The sequence below is a fragment of the Gadus morhua genome, chromosome 9, assembly GCF_902167405.1.
Source record: "Gadus morhua chromosome 9, gadMor3.0, whole genome shotgun sequence".
Taxonomy (NCBI): domain Eukaryota; kingdom Metazoa; phylum Chordata; class Actinopteri; order Gadiformes; family Gadidae; genus Gadus; species Gadus morhua.
The window spans coordinates 11,785,137-11,798,673 of record NC_044056.1 but is presented as its reverse complement, the minus strand read 5'-3'; the positions used below and the strand labels follow the sequence as shown (position 1 = coordinate 11,798,673).

Sequence of the window (13,537 nt, the reverse complement as noted above, 5' to 3'; positions counted from 1 at the left end):
AATTATATCAGGACCCAGAGGGGTTATATCAGGACCCAGAGGGTTATATAGGGACCCAGAGGGTAACATCAGGACCCAAAGGGTTAATTATATCAGGACCCAGAGGGTTAATTATATCAGGACCCAGAGGGCCCTATCAGGACCCAGAGGGTTAATTATATCAGGACCCAGAGGATTAATTATATCAGGACCCAGAGGGTTATATAGGGACCCAGAGGGCTCTAATCAGGACCCAGAAGGGTCCAGTGGACTGGGGTGGAGGAGGCGTCAGCACTAAGACTCTGGCTGCCATGGCTTCCCAACAACGTCCTTACGATGCTTTATTGATGACATACAGGGAGCAGACATACGGGACAGGTTTACACTTTATTTAAACACACACACACACACACACACACACACACACACACACACACACACACACACACACACACACACACACACACACACACACACACACACACACACACACACTCAGTAGTTGAAGTGTTTGCGGTTCTCCTCCCGGAGCTTCTGGATCTCCTCCAGCAGCGAGTCGTTTAGGGAGTACTTCTCTATGAGGCCGTGGATCTCCTTCTGTAGACACAAAATACACACACACAAACACACACAGTCAGCCCAATCTGCTCCTCTGAGGCGCAGACTGACGGCCTCCAGGCCAGGTCTCACCCAGTTTCACCTGCTGTTGCTTCATATTTGGCTTTGTTTTCATGGGGATGAGGTTGTGGGGTAGGGGTGTTAGGGGTGTTGGCGGTTGTCATGGCGATGTGGTTATGGGGTATGGGTGGTGGTGGTTGTGATGTGGTTGTGGAGTCGGTGTTAGGGTGGTGGTTGTCATGGTGATGGGGTTGTGGGGTAGGGGTAGGGGTTAGGGTGGTGGTTTTCATGGTGATGTGTGGTTGTTGGGTAGGAGTGGTGGTTGTCATGGTGATGGGGTTGTTGGATATGGTTTAGAGTTGTTGTTGTCATGGTGATGCGGTTGTGGGGTAGGAGTGGTGGTTGTGTTGGTTGTCATAATGATCTGGATCTTGGGTAGGGGTTAGGGTGGTGGTTGTCATGGTGATGGGGTTGTAGGGTAGGGGTTAGAGTGGTGGTTGTCATGGTGATGTGGTTGAGGGGTAGGGATGGGGTGGTGGTTGTCATGGTATTCGGATGCCTCTCACCAGTTGGATGTAGAACTGTCGGATCATCTCCACCTGGAGGTTGACGATGTCGCGATGGCAGGTGTCCCTGGAGACAAACCAGTGATGTCACTTCCTCCCAAATGAGGTCACACCCTCCCACACGGGTCACTTATGACGTCACATCGGGCTGTTTCATTGACATTACATTCAGGGGTTAGCAGACGCTTTTAACTAAAGCGACTTACAACAAGTACATTTGTCTATAGAAAGAGAAACAACAATACATCTCTGTCGGTAAAGTCAGGATGTTCATAGAACCAAGTACCAAGCACTAACAATCACTAGGTTAACCCATGCCCCGTATACAACAAAGATAGCTAGGATAAGACGCTACATAACTAAGTGCTATAACTAAAAACCACAAACAGCAGGTGCGTACATTAAGTACCAGGACGTTCCCCCCCGTACATTTCACCCTCACAGAGGGTTCCAGTAAACGTCTACCCGCCGTTTAAACACGGCGACCCATAGTGACTGTTCTCTGGTTCTGATGCACTGGGAGTTTGGGACCCTAACTCTGACCAGTGAAGGAGCTGGATAAACAACATGTGGGCCAGTAGGACCAGTACCTGAACTCCTCCAGGGTGTCGTGGATCATGTTCTGGATGAAGTGGGTCTGCAGGGCGCTGAGGGGGGCGCCCCCCTGGGCACACACCCCCTCCAGCTGGGCCGCCACGCTGGACGACAGCTCTGCCGCGCCTGGAGAAACGGGACCGCAACGCTCAGAAACCCGCACTGGTGGGGGGACTGGTCTTAATGGTGGGCTGTGGTATGGGTTTGAGTCCCTTAAAGGTGACATATTACACCACCAGGTGAGAGTGTGATTAGCCGTTACAAGCCGTAAGCCGGAAAATCGGCCTCTTCTGACATCACAAGTGGGCGTGTCCACCTAGACGTATGACGGATAGATGAGCAACGTTTGCTACAGTCCACTGGGTAGGCTGGTAGACTTGATGCATCGAGCACACTTCTAGTGACATCTAGATGACATCACACACTTGTGATGTCAGAAGAGGCAGATTTTCAAAACTACTTGTAACGGCTAATCACACTCACACCTGGTGGTATAAAATATGGGACACCTCGCAGGTTGAGGTGTATCAAGAGGTTCTGCATTGCTCAGTAGATCGCTAGAGTGAGAAGTTTCAGGTGAGGCAGCTGTTCTACTGTCACCTGGAGCTGTGGTGGGCGTGGCTGCCTTGTGGGAGGAGCCAGCTCCAAGCAGAGCTGAGAGGCTATCGGTTCTCCGCAGGCTGGGCTCTGGGGTGCAGAAGGCGGGACCTGGTTGGCTCTGATTGGCTTGCAGTGATGCGGTCGGCATCGTCTGCCCGGCCTCTGGACTGCTGCTGCTGCTGCTGAGGCTCTGCAACAGAAGAACGAGCACCACCTCATCAGTCTACCTGCTCCTGTTTCCTGCTCCTGTTTCCTCACTGGCGGATCATCACCAGACTATGAACAACGTCACGGAGGAACCACGACAATGTCAAACACAAACACCGCCTCATTGGGAAAGTTCATCTCATCTACGGATGCTAGTGATGCTAGTGATGCTGGTGAAGCTGGTGATGCTAGTGACGCTAACGATGCTGAGGATGCTAATGATGCTAATGATGCTGGTGATGCTAGTGACGCTAACGATGCTGAGGATGCTAGTGGTGCTAGTGATGCTGGTTACGCTAATGATTCTGAGGATGCTAGTGATGCTGGTGATGCTGGAGTTGGGGTCAACTGGTCACCTGTTGGGGGTCGACTGTCTGGCCCGGGGAGGGCGGAGTCTCCTCCTCTCTGATTGGTGGAGGGGTCTTGAAGAAGGACAGTGGGCTGAAGCAGCGATTCCCAGGGGTGCCTAGTGGCGTCTTGCGGGGGGGAAGGCCAGAGGAGGAGTCTGGAACAGAGAGGACTGTCAATCCACATGGAGATACACCCGTCTTCATAGGTCAGCAGACCTTTCTCAAGCTCTTATTCTACTTGATCTTCCTCTGTTCCCAAACTGAAACTCTCAACAAGAAGAGGAAGCAAAAGTACAACCAAACATAGAACCCCGAAATAAAGTGAGATAGACAGCCCTTATGTTACCTGACTGATGTAAGGTCTAGCCTACTTCTTGTCTACATACTGTAGTTTGACTGTAATGTCCACTCTACTTCCTGTAGTTCTAGCATCAGGGCTACTTGGAACTACTTCCTGTCTACTTCCTGTACTTCGGGCATCAGGGTTGAACTACTTCCTGTCTACTTCCTGTACTTCGGGCATCAGGGTTGAACTACTTTCTGTCTACTTCCTGTACTTCGGGCATCAGGGTTGAACCACTACCTGTGTACTTCCTATAGCTCTAGCGTAAGGGCTAGACTACTTCCTGTGTACTTCCTTTACTTTTAGCATTAGGACTTGTCTAGTTCCTGTAGTTCTAGCATCAGTGCTAGACTACCGCCTTTGAACTTCCTGTAGTTCTAGTCTAAGGGCTCGTCTACTTCCTTCCGTGTTACCGTCTCTGAGGGGGGAGAAGGCGTCCAGACTGCTTCGGCCTCTGATTGGCTGCGATTCCCCGTCTCTTGGAAATATATCACCACCTGTTGCTATGGAGACAAAAACATCCAATGAGGGAGGGCGATGTCGTTGTACATCCAAGCATTCCAGGAGGAAGTAGAACAAGACCGTTTCCACTGGCAACCAGAGCATCTCTCTGGTAATCCGAGTCTGGAAATACCAACGCTGGCGGAAACATGTATCTAGAACTCCAGGAGAACCAGACTAAAATGTGACCTGGTCTCTAGGACAACAGGAGAACCAGACTAACATGTGACCTGGTCTCTAGAACACGAGGAGAACCAGACTAACATGTGACCAGGTCATAGAACACCAGACTAACATGTGACCTGGTCATAGAACACTAGACTAACATGTGACCTGGTCTCTAGAACACAAGGAGAACCAGACTAACATGTGACCTGGTCATAGAACACCAGACTAACATGTGAACTGCAGCTGGTTGCACCAGCAGAACGTAAGGTCCCACTGAGGCTACGTTGAACGTAAATCACCCAAACGTTCGACTTTACTCTACTAAAAAAATAGCAGTTGCACCAAGCAGATAGTTTCAACGTAACACTAAGTTATAACTAATCTTTTACGCCTCCCCTCTAGCTGGTGTAAGTTCCATACTAACGATAAAGAACCGTTAAAAGAAAAAAACGTAAAAAGATTTCAACACTAATGCAGGGTAAAGATGGCTATTCGTTTTGAGCAATGGGAAGAGGAGTTTCAACGCGGTTTGCGCCGGGAACGGATTGTCCGTGACCGTATCGATCCATTTCTTTATTATGATGATGTTGAATTATATGCGCGATTTCGGTTTTGCCGGGCGGAATATTATATTTATTTATTTATTATAAAATCCGCCATCAAATAGCTTAACCTCACGCCTATACCGTCCAAGCTAATTTTAGAGAATAAATGACTGAAACTGTTTTGTTTGCCCTCTCATTTGGGTGCTAACGCGTCTTCACTCGGATAAGGTGGAAGTTTGCCGGTATTTCCTGTTTACATTGTTACCTGTCAATGATTGGCTTGAAATTATCTAAACGTCATTAAAAGCGACACTAGTACAATTTACGCACTACCAGTAACGTTACAACTTAAGTTATGGTGGTGCAACCAAAATTTAGAACACCTTTAGTTTGACACTAGCTACGTCGAGCGTAGGGTTACGGCGGACTTTACACCCGAACTTACGATCGGCTTTACGTTCTGCTGGTGCAACCGACTGCTGGTCCCTAGAACACCAGACCAACATGTGACTTGGTCATAGAACACCAGACTAACATGTGACCTGGTCTTTTGAACCCTTAACATAATTGTTGATTACCTTCGCGGACAGGAGAGAACATGTCCATACTGCTGCGGCCAACGCTGGTGAATTTCCCGAGAGCAGTGATAGGTTCAGACCTGCTCTCCAAACTCATTCCCCCTGCTGGACAAAACAGTGTAACGCAGCTCATTATTCACGGCTTGAAGTGATTCTTAACTACAGCAGCTTTAAGTGAGGCCTACCTACAGCAGCTTTAAGTGAGGTCTACATCTACCCCTACCACCTGCCTCTAGAACCCCTAACATATCAGATAAGGTGGAGGGAGGATAGTAAGGATACTAGGGAATAGGATACCTTCGTGGACAGGAGAGAACATGTCCAGACTGTTGCGGCCAACGCTGTTGTTGAATTTCCCGAGCGCACCGAGGGGTTCCGACTGGCCTTCGGCGAACTCGCCCCCTGCTGGACACGACACAACACTACTGTCATTACAGAGCTAAAACGACCTGCTGGTGTAGAACATGGTCCATCATGTGAATGCAAGGTTGGTCCACACGGTCCATCATTTACCTTCAATGTTTTTACATCGGACGTAACTTATTATCCACATCTTTTTATTGAGATTATGAACGTTTGATTTGGCTGTAGTGACATACTGTAGGATTTTAAAAGACTACAACATCAACTCAGTCCTACTGGGCACGATGGAGAAGTCTGAAACCGGACTAATGAGTCCCTGTACCGAATTTTCCGTGATTTTCCCCTTAAACAGAGTTGATGTGGCAGACATGTCAACCGGCTGTGAAGCACTCTGCTCCTCTATCAGAGTTGGGTTGAGCGTGACTATTCGCACACCAGGCAAACGCACAAATGTAACATGGACTACAAGTCGGTATTGGAAGACGGAACAAACCAGTGTTTTGCTCCCCGCTGTGGGGGGCGGGGCTATGGTAGGCGGAGCCATGCCTTGGGGCGGAGTCAGACAGGCCACTCTGCAGTTTGCTGGAGATTCTTTTACTGCCTGGTCCCTTAGAGGACTGGAGAGAGAACAGCGTTTTATACCGATATGGTGTTAACCCAGTTGGTAACATTCATAATGCTTCATCCGTGCCTCTGTACCATGTTAGGGGTTACCTCCTCTAGATGGGGGCTATCTACATGAAGACCCCGTCCATGGCCACAGCAACATGGTATATTATGGGATGGTAACTCAACATGGTGTATTATGGGATGGTACCTCAACATGGCATATTATGGGATGGTACCTCAACATGGTATATTATGGGATGGTACCTCAAGATGGTGTAATATGGGATGGTTCATCAACTTGGTATATTATGGGATGGTACCTCCACATGGTGTATTATGGGATGGTACCTTGGGCTGCTTGCTGCTGGAGCTCTGGTAGCGCAGGCAGGTGACGGAGGTCTTGTGAGCCGGGGTGACGCGGGTGGGGCTGCTGGGGTTCCTCAGGTCGTAGTGGTAGATTTTGCCCTGGGTGGAGCCCACCACCACCCCCAGGCCGTCAGGGGAGAAGTCCACCGCCGTCAGGGGGGCCTCTGCCCTGATCACCCGTAGGATGCTGGGGGGCGCACAATCACGCGCACAATCACACACACACACACACACACACACACACACACACACACACACACACACACACACACACACACACACACACACACACACACACACACACACACACACACACACACACACACACACACACACACACACGTTATACCTTAGTCTCATATCTTATATCTTCTTCAAGATCGATTAAATCCTATAACTCAAACCCCATCGTATCTTTTATAATATCTTATTTTATCTTATAGCTTATGTCATATCTTATAGCATCACATCATATCTTCGGTAATATCCCATATCCTACAGCATCATATCTGATGGTATCCGTGGGCCTCTTACCCTATCTGATGGTATCTGATCATATCTGATGGTATTTCATTATATCTGATGATATCTGATCATATCTGATGGTATCTGATGGTATTTCAATATATCTGATGGTATCTGATCATATCTGATGGTCCTAGATGGTATCTTATTATATCTGATGTATCTCCTGGTATATGGGGGGTGGAGAACCTACATCTTGCTGGCCGTGTCGTAGCAGATGATCTTCTTGTCGAGGCCGGCGGAGATGAAGAGCAAGTCGCTGGCGGGGGAGAAGGCCAGGCCGGAGCCGGGGGCCTTGTGGGCGCCGTCGAACACGTGCAGCTCCTTCTGGGTGTTGGAGTCCCAGAGCGCCACCGTGCCGCCGTCCGACACGCTGCCCAGCAGGGAGCGCTTCAGCGGGCACAGCCGCAGGTCGTGGATGGGCTGGAGGAGACACAGAGCCCGGGTTACAGAGAGAAATACAACTACCACCTTACCAGGAGAACTACAACTACCAGGTCACCTTGGGTTACCAAGAGAACTACAACTACCACGTCACCTTGGGTGACCAGGAGAACTACAACTACCACGTCACCTTGGGTCACCAAGAGAACTACAACTACCACGTCACCTAGAGAACTACAACTACCAGGTAACCGTTGAGTTACAGAGAGAACTATAACTACCACGTCACCGTGGGTTACCAAGAGAACTACAGCTACCATGTCACCTATGGTTACCAAGAGAACAAGAACTACAACAACCAAGTCACCTGGGTAACAAGAGAACGAGAAATACAACTCCCAGGTCATCTTGGGTTATGTGGAGAACTACAACTACCACAACACCCATAGGTTAAGTACAAGTTTATAAGTATCTCTTTGGACATGCAGGAAGTTGCTTTAAGGTGTACAGGAATTGTGCGGCGAGGGCCCTCACCTGATTGGCCCCGTGGCCGAAGGGCTTGCTGGACAGGTTGGTGGTGAGGCCGTGGAGGATGAGGTCACCGCTGGTGGAGCCCGACGCCACACAGGTGTCGTTAGCGTTGAAGGAGACGCAGGTCACCTCCTCCTTATGGTCCTGAGAGGGAAAGAGAGAAAGAGAGAGAGAGAGAGAGAGAGAAAAAAGGTCACCCCCCACTCACAACTGAGAACAGATGGCTGTAAGTAATGCCTGTTGTGTATTGTGCTTGTGTGTAGTTATAGAGTAGTGTGAATGTGTGTGGTATTAAATTAAATTACGTCATTAATATGCAAGTGTCCAGCGCTGCAGATGCCTGCTGTTGACGGACAGTTCAGCTGGCGGGGGCTCTGGGGTCCCCCGGGGGCGTGAACGATACACAACCCTGGCTGGGTGGAGGGTGGTGGTGGAGAAGGTGGAGGAGGGGACTGACCTTCAGGCAGCGGTGGAGCCTCCTGCTCTTCAGGTCCCACAGGTTGACCGTGTGGTCCAGACCGCCGCTCAGCAGGTACTGGGAGGAGGAGCTGAGGCACACGCGCGTCTGCCGTTTCTGGAACACACAAGGAGTCGCGAGAACGGCGTCTAGCACCGACACCCTGGGAGGGGATGGTTCACCTCTGGGGGGGGTGAGGCGTCCTGGTTCTCTACACACCCGGGGTCCCTGCACCCCTGGGTCCCTACACACCCACAGGGACTCTACCCCCCCTGAGTCTCTACACCCGGGGTCTCCCTCTCTTCAGCACAGAAGTATGAATCAACCTCTAGACTAGTAGACTAATAAACGCTTACTGCAGTACTGAGAGACAGACGTGTAGATAACGAAACGTGAACCGTTGGATTGAATCAGTGTTAGAACTACTACTGCAGTATTGTAACGTGTTAAAGTGAGTAGTACATTAAGAGAATTGTACTATGGGCATCATTTTTACATATCTCTGACCTGTTCCAATTAGTATCTCACATTCAACAGTCATTTACACATTCATTAACCCATTTACACCCATGTCAGCCATGCAAAGCGACAGCCAGCTCTTTAAGGGCAGAAAGGGCTAGGTGTCTTACTCAGATACACCTAAGCAGTAAACACACGGTACAGGTGTGAAACGGACTTGGGCACGGTACAGATGGCCTAGTGTAAGTGCTCCCTTGGTAAGGAGGAGCTACCAAGGATCAAACCACCAGGCTCTACCTCCTGAGCCCCTGCCGTTCCCACTATCCCCAGGGTTAGATGATGTACTTACCCCTTCGGCCAGCTCAATTACAGGGACAGGAGACGCCTTGAGGCTGGACACCACCAGCTTGTCTCCAACGCTGCTGGCACTGACGAGATACTGGTCTGGACATAGGTCAAGGCTAACAGTCTAGAACTTGTGGACTTAAAAGGAGTGCAGGAAAGATATAGTAGCTACGTTTTAACTGCTATGTTCTGGCATACCGGCCCTTGTATGACACAAATTAGATCAGCTCCCTTCTGACCTGGGCATTTCTTCCCTGATTGGTTCTAGGAATCGATCTAGGTTTCTAAATATTAGATCTAGATTCTCTTCTGCTCTTTCCTGCTTTCTCTTTTTACGACTCTCAAATCGTACCGACCGCTCCTTTAAGAGTGATCATCCTGAACAATGATTTAATAACGTGTGTTTTTTCTGAGTATTGTTCAGTTCACCGAGGCTGTTCAAAGCCTGGATGTTTCTACATACATGCTCAAGGATACCTACAGGTAGACAACAATGGGGTTTGAACACAGAACCTACACTAACCGCCCCCGTGTCCGGCCCCCCAGCTAGCAGACTCAAGCAGTCCAAAACTATCAGAGTGTCTGTGGTCCATTTAGGGACTGATAATAAACACTTGAGTCTGCTACCTGCTAGTACTTTAGATTTTATTTATTTAACAGCTAAAAAAGTTTCAAAAAGAGATTCAAGTCCACACAGGGTTTGGGGCTTTGAAATTGTAGGGACTTAAACCAGTACTTAGAATCATGTAGCGTCTTATCCTAGCTAACTTTGTTGTGTAAGGAGAATAGGTTAACCTAGTGATTGTTAGTTCTTGGCACTTGTTTCTATGAACATCCTTACCGTACCAACCGCAAAATATTGTTGTTTCTCAAATATACTCATTGTAAGTCGCTTTGGATAAAAGCGTCTGCTGAATGCCCTAAATGTAAATGTAAAAACGACCTGATGTTAAAACAATGGGAGGTACGTTATAACGGGTTCGGCAACCAGGGGACCTGCGCCCTAAAAGGACCCCTGGGTGGTGGGGTCTCCATCACCATGCAGCGGGAGGAGGATACTGTTGGAGCTCCAGCACACCTGGGACACAGGGTGCGTCGCGCTGTGGGGGAGGAACTGCTCGCACGTCGTCATGGAAACAGAGTCCCAGATCTTCACGCAGTCTCCCGACGAGACGAGCTGCACCACCTCCTCCATGGCTGCGCGCGCACACATACACACACACACACACACACACACACGCACACGCACACGCACACGCACACACACACGCACACGCACACACACACACACACGCACACGCACACACACGTCCCAAATGGGGCTGGGTTGCTTTAAGACGTATGATTGTGGTGAATCCACACCCTAACCCTAACCCTTAAACTGAATTACAGCGAGAAAATAGACGTTTGAAAGTACAAAGAAGTGAACTAGCGGTAAGTAATTAAAAGTAACATGTCATAAAAAAAAAGTGTATCATTATCAAAAGATACGAACATTAAACAAACTTCCATAATAAATGAAAACACGTGAATGATACATTAGGTTAGATACATCAGAGGCCCTCAGCAGCAGCAGCCGATGTGTTATTAAAGTTGTCAGACGTTAACTAATCGCTTCTATCTCCATCATAAAGTAACAAGTCGGTCCAACACACGGTCCACAACGAGGAGAACCGACCCAGTGTCCGGGACCACCTCTCTATCGGGGTATTTATAACAGAATATCAACTTTACAAACCAAACTCTGAAGAAAAATCCTCTTGTGGAAAAGTGTTGTGAGTCTGCCTGCGCGCCTGTTCTCCACTACGGCGGCCGAGGAGGAAAGAAAGGCGAAGTTATGCACCGTTCAACAATTAAAAAACGCAACAAATCTAACCTGAACTTCAAGTTTCCGTGTGATTTAATTAGTTATCTCTTGCTTTTTCACAACAACTCGAATAATAAAATAATGAGTCACTTTATTTGGGATTGTACAACGCCACTCCCTGGTGTGAACCGTCCCGCCACCAGGGGGCACCCTGCTCTCAGTGCGCATGCCCGGAAGACCCTCCACCAGGGGGCGCCCTGCTCTCTGTGCGCAGGTCCGGAAGAGGTCGCCGGTAAACAACCCGCTGCCGCTCCGGTGTGATGCTCCATCGCTCCCATCTCTTTCATCACTTCGTCTGGTCCTTTACATCCTGGAGTCCCTGGAGACAGACATGCAGCAGTCCGTTCATCTCTCTCTATAACACCGACTCCACTGGAGGAGATAATCTCATGTCCAAAAGAGATAAAGCGGGGAAGAAGGTGGGTTCGGTTTTCTATTGAATCTGAGTTTGTATTTGACATTTGAACAGAGGCGATTTTCTAATTATGAGTCGTCTACGCAGGGCAAAAATGGAAAGAATACACCCTGTGCTACGGAGACTCCGGCGGTGACGGTCCTCCCGGTGCCGGTGACCCGGGACAAGACCGGGGCGGTCACGGTGTCGGTGCACGCCAAACCGGGGGCCAAACACAACGCCATCACAGGTGGGTGCTGTGAACGGACAGTACAGAGACAGGTCATTGAGGAACAGGCAGGGGTTAGATAGTACAGAGACGGGTCATCAAGGAGCAGGTAGGGGTTAGACAGTACAGAGATTGGTTGTTAAGGTATGCTTCTATCCAAGTAACTAACCCTAGTAACTATTGATTTCGTTATGTCTAACTATTACTACATCCAATAGATTCATTCGTTTGTCTGTTGTCTCCCAGACGTGTCTGAAGACGCGGTGGGCGTGGCCATAGCGGCGGCCCCGACGGACGGCGAGGCGAACGCAGAGCTGCTGCGGTACCTGGCCCAGGTGCTGCAGCTGAAGAAGAGCCAGGTGGCCCTCGACAAGGTGCCCCACGCACGGCAACTAGCCCTCATCAGTCAACCTCCAGGGGCGGCTACGCGCAGGCCCGCAGCCGCTATGAGGTCACCGGGTTCTGGACCTCGGCCATTTTTGTAGAGATAAAAAAAAGAATTCAAACCTTAGAACAACTTTACACAAAATCATCGGTTGAGAACTTATCTTCTTACTGTTTCCAACCCGGGCTACACGGGACGGCTGTGAACGCAGTAGAATACATAAGTGTCCATAATTGGAAAAACACCGGACACTTTATTCACTGATACGGCAATGTAATGGGCAAGGATGTGTACTCTCAATGTCTTATATAAAATTGTCAGACATTTAAATATTACTGTTGATCTACTCTCATTTTGTTTACCGAGGTCTTTGCAGTGTTTTAGATTAGCTTTATGTGCCGTGGCTGAAGTGCATGTGAGATTAATAAAGTCTGCTTCTCTCCAGGGCTCCCGGTCCAGGAACAAGATAGTTACCTTGGGGACGACACTCAGTCCGGAAGACGTCCTGGACCGACTGAGGCAGGCCGCCAGCTGACCTTTGACCCCAGACTAACCATCAGCCGACCGAGCCACCATGTTGCCGTTGATAAAGAAGCAGGATAATTATTACAAGATGGAACAATTTGAAAAACAAGTGTCACATATGGAAGAATATCTTTGGAAAATGCAATAAAAAAATATATTGTTTGCTATGCGAAGTTCACCGTGTCAGCATGTTCACTGACACGCTAACCAACATCAGGTCAATTCAAGTACAACCTTTTGAACCAGATTTACTGAGTAACTTCCATAAATGGACCGTCTCCAGCTTAGAACATTAGTGGTTGCAAACCCTGCCTTGCATGTCAACCCGTTGGGTTTCATAGTCAAGTCGGAACGGCCCCAGAGTGAACCGTGGCGGCGTTCATAAGTTCACTGGCACTAGCCACCATTCTTTAGTGTTAAAGGTCCCATGGCATGCCACCAGGTGTGGTTAGCCGCTACAAGCCGTTTCTGAAATCTGCCCTTTGACATCACAGGTGGGCGTGTCCACCTAGATGTGTGACGGATGGATGAGCAACGTATGCTACAGACCACTGGGTAGGCTGGTAGACTGATCTATCCAGCACACATCTAGGTGGACACGCCCACCTGTGATGTCATAAGGGGCAGATTTCCAGAACAGCTTGTACCGGCTAATTACATCACACCTGCTGGCATTCCATGGGACCTTCAAAGATTTATCTGGTTCCTCCCTGGTGTACGAATCCAAATGCGTACAAACCGTGCACTTATTTTGGCATTAAATCACATGATGCATTGCAGTTCATCGTCATCTGATTCAACAAACTTTATTCAATTATGCGGCCACTTTCCCTTACTTATTCTCGATATGAGGAACAATGAAACAAATCGAACCCAGGACATCTAGTCAACAGAAACTTTATTTAAAACAATAATCTCAAGAGATGTAGACTTCAAGTGGCCAGCTTCCACTTTCCATGTCTGAGAGCAGTGGGTGGAGAAGGGGACTGGCCCGTCAGCCCTGAGGACGGTGGGACAGAAACAAAGAGCAGTCAGAACATATGCAGCCC

The 13,537-nt window shown here is 48.9% G+C and overlaps 2 protein-coding genes across 5 annotated transcripts; one reads left to right on the top strand and one right to left on the bottom strand.

The window, feature by feature from the left end:
• Positions 1–295: 295 nt before the first annotated feature.
• Positions 296–11,111, bottom strand: nedd1 (NEDD1 gamma-tubulin ring complex targeting factor). Of its 4 annotated transcripts, none has more exons than XM_030365257.1 (16): positions 10,827–11,111; positions 10,148–10,285; positions 9,093–9,187; positions 8,285–8,401; positions 7,831–7,971; positions 7,106–7,335; positions 6,370–6,574; positions 5,906–6,029; positions 5,347–5,454; positions 5,050–5,154; positions 3,671–3,760; positions 2,921–3,069; positions 2,358–2,547; positions 1,754–1,883; positions 1,164–1,230; positions 296–576 (listed from the first exon to the last, which is right to left on the bottom strand). In XM_030365257.1, exons 2-16 carry the CDS (start codon positions 10,281–10,283, stop codon positions 475–477), a joined length of 1,989 nt encoding a protein of 662 aa, XP_030221117.1. In that variant the 5' UTR covers positions 10,284–10,285; positions 10,827–11,111; the 3' UTR covers positions 296–474. The 4 variants fall into 4 exon arrangements, with proteins under 4 accessions (XP_030221117.1, XP_030221120.1, XP_030221119.1 ...); XM_030365260.1 differs by having other exon boundaries at positions 5,050–5,151; XM_030365259.1 differs by having other exon boundaries at positions 5,347–5,451.
• Positions 11,112–11,131: 20 nt separating this feature from the next.
• c9h15orf40 (chromosome 9 C15orf40 homolog) lies at positions 11,132–12,661 on the top strand. Its single transcript, XM_030365314.1, has 4 exons — positions 11,132–11,374; positions 11,458–11,599; positions 11,825–11,952; positions 12,409–12,661. Exons 1-4 carry the CDS (start codon positions 11,216–11,218, stop codon positions 12,496–12,498), a joined length of 519 nt encoding a protein of 172 aa, XP_030221174.1. The 5' UTR covers positions 11,132–11,215; the 3' UTR covers positions 12,499–12,661.
• The last annotated feature ends 876 nt before the right edge of the window (positions 12,662–13,537 follow it).

Coding starts and splice junctions, on each gene's coding strand:
- nedd1 (XM_030365257.1), bottom strand. CDS start 10,283: ATGGAGGAGGTGGTGCAGCTCGTCTCGTCGGGAGACTGCGTGAAGATC. Junction 9,188..10,147: donor GGTGTGCTGGAGCTCCAACA/GTATCCTCCTCC, acceptor ACCTATGTCCAG/ACCAGTATCTCGTCAGTGCC. Junction 1,884..2,357: donor CACGCCCACCACAGCTCCAG/GTGACAGTAGAA, acceptor CCGTTTCTCCAG/GCGCGGCAGAGCTGTCGTCC.
- c9h15orf40 (XM_030365314.1), top strand. CDS start 11,216: ATGCTCCATCGCTCCCATCTCTTTCATCACTTCGTCTGGTCCTTTACA. Junction 11,375..11,457: donor GAGATAAAGCGGGGAAGAAG/GTGGGTTCGGTT, acceptor TCGTCTACGCAG/GGCAAAAATGGAAAGAATAC. Junction 11,953..12,408: donor GCCAGGTGGCCCTCGACAAG/GTGCCCCACGCA, acceptor GCTTCTCTCCAG/GGCTCCCGGTCCAGGAACAA.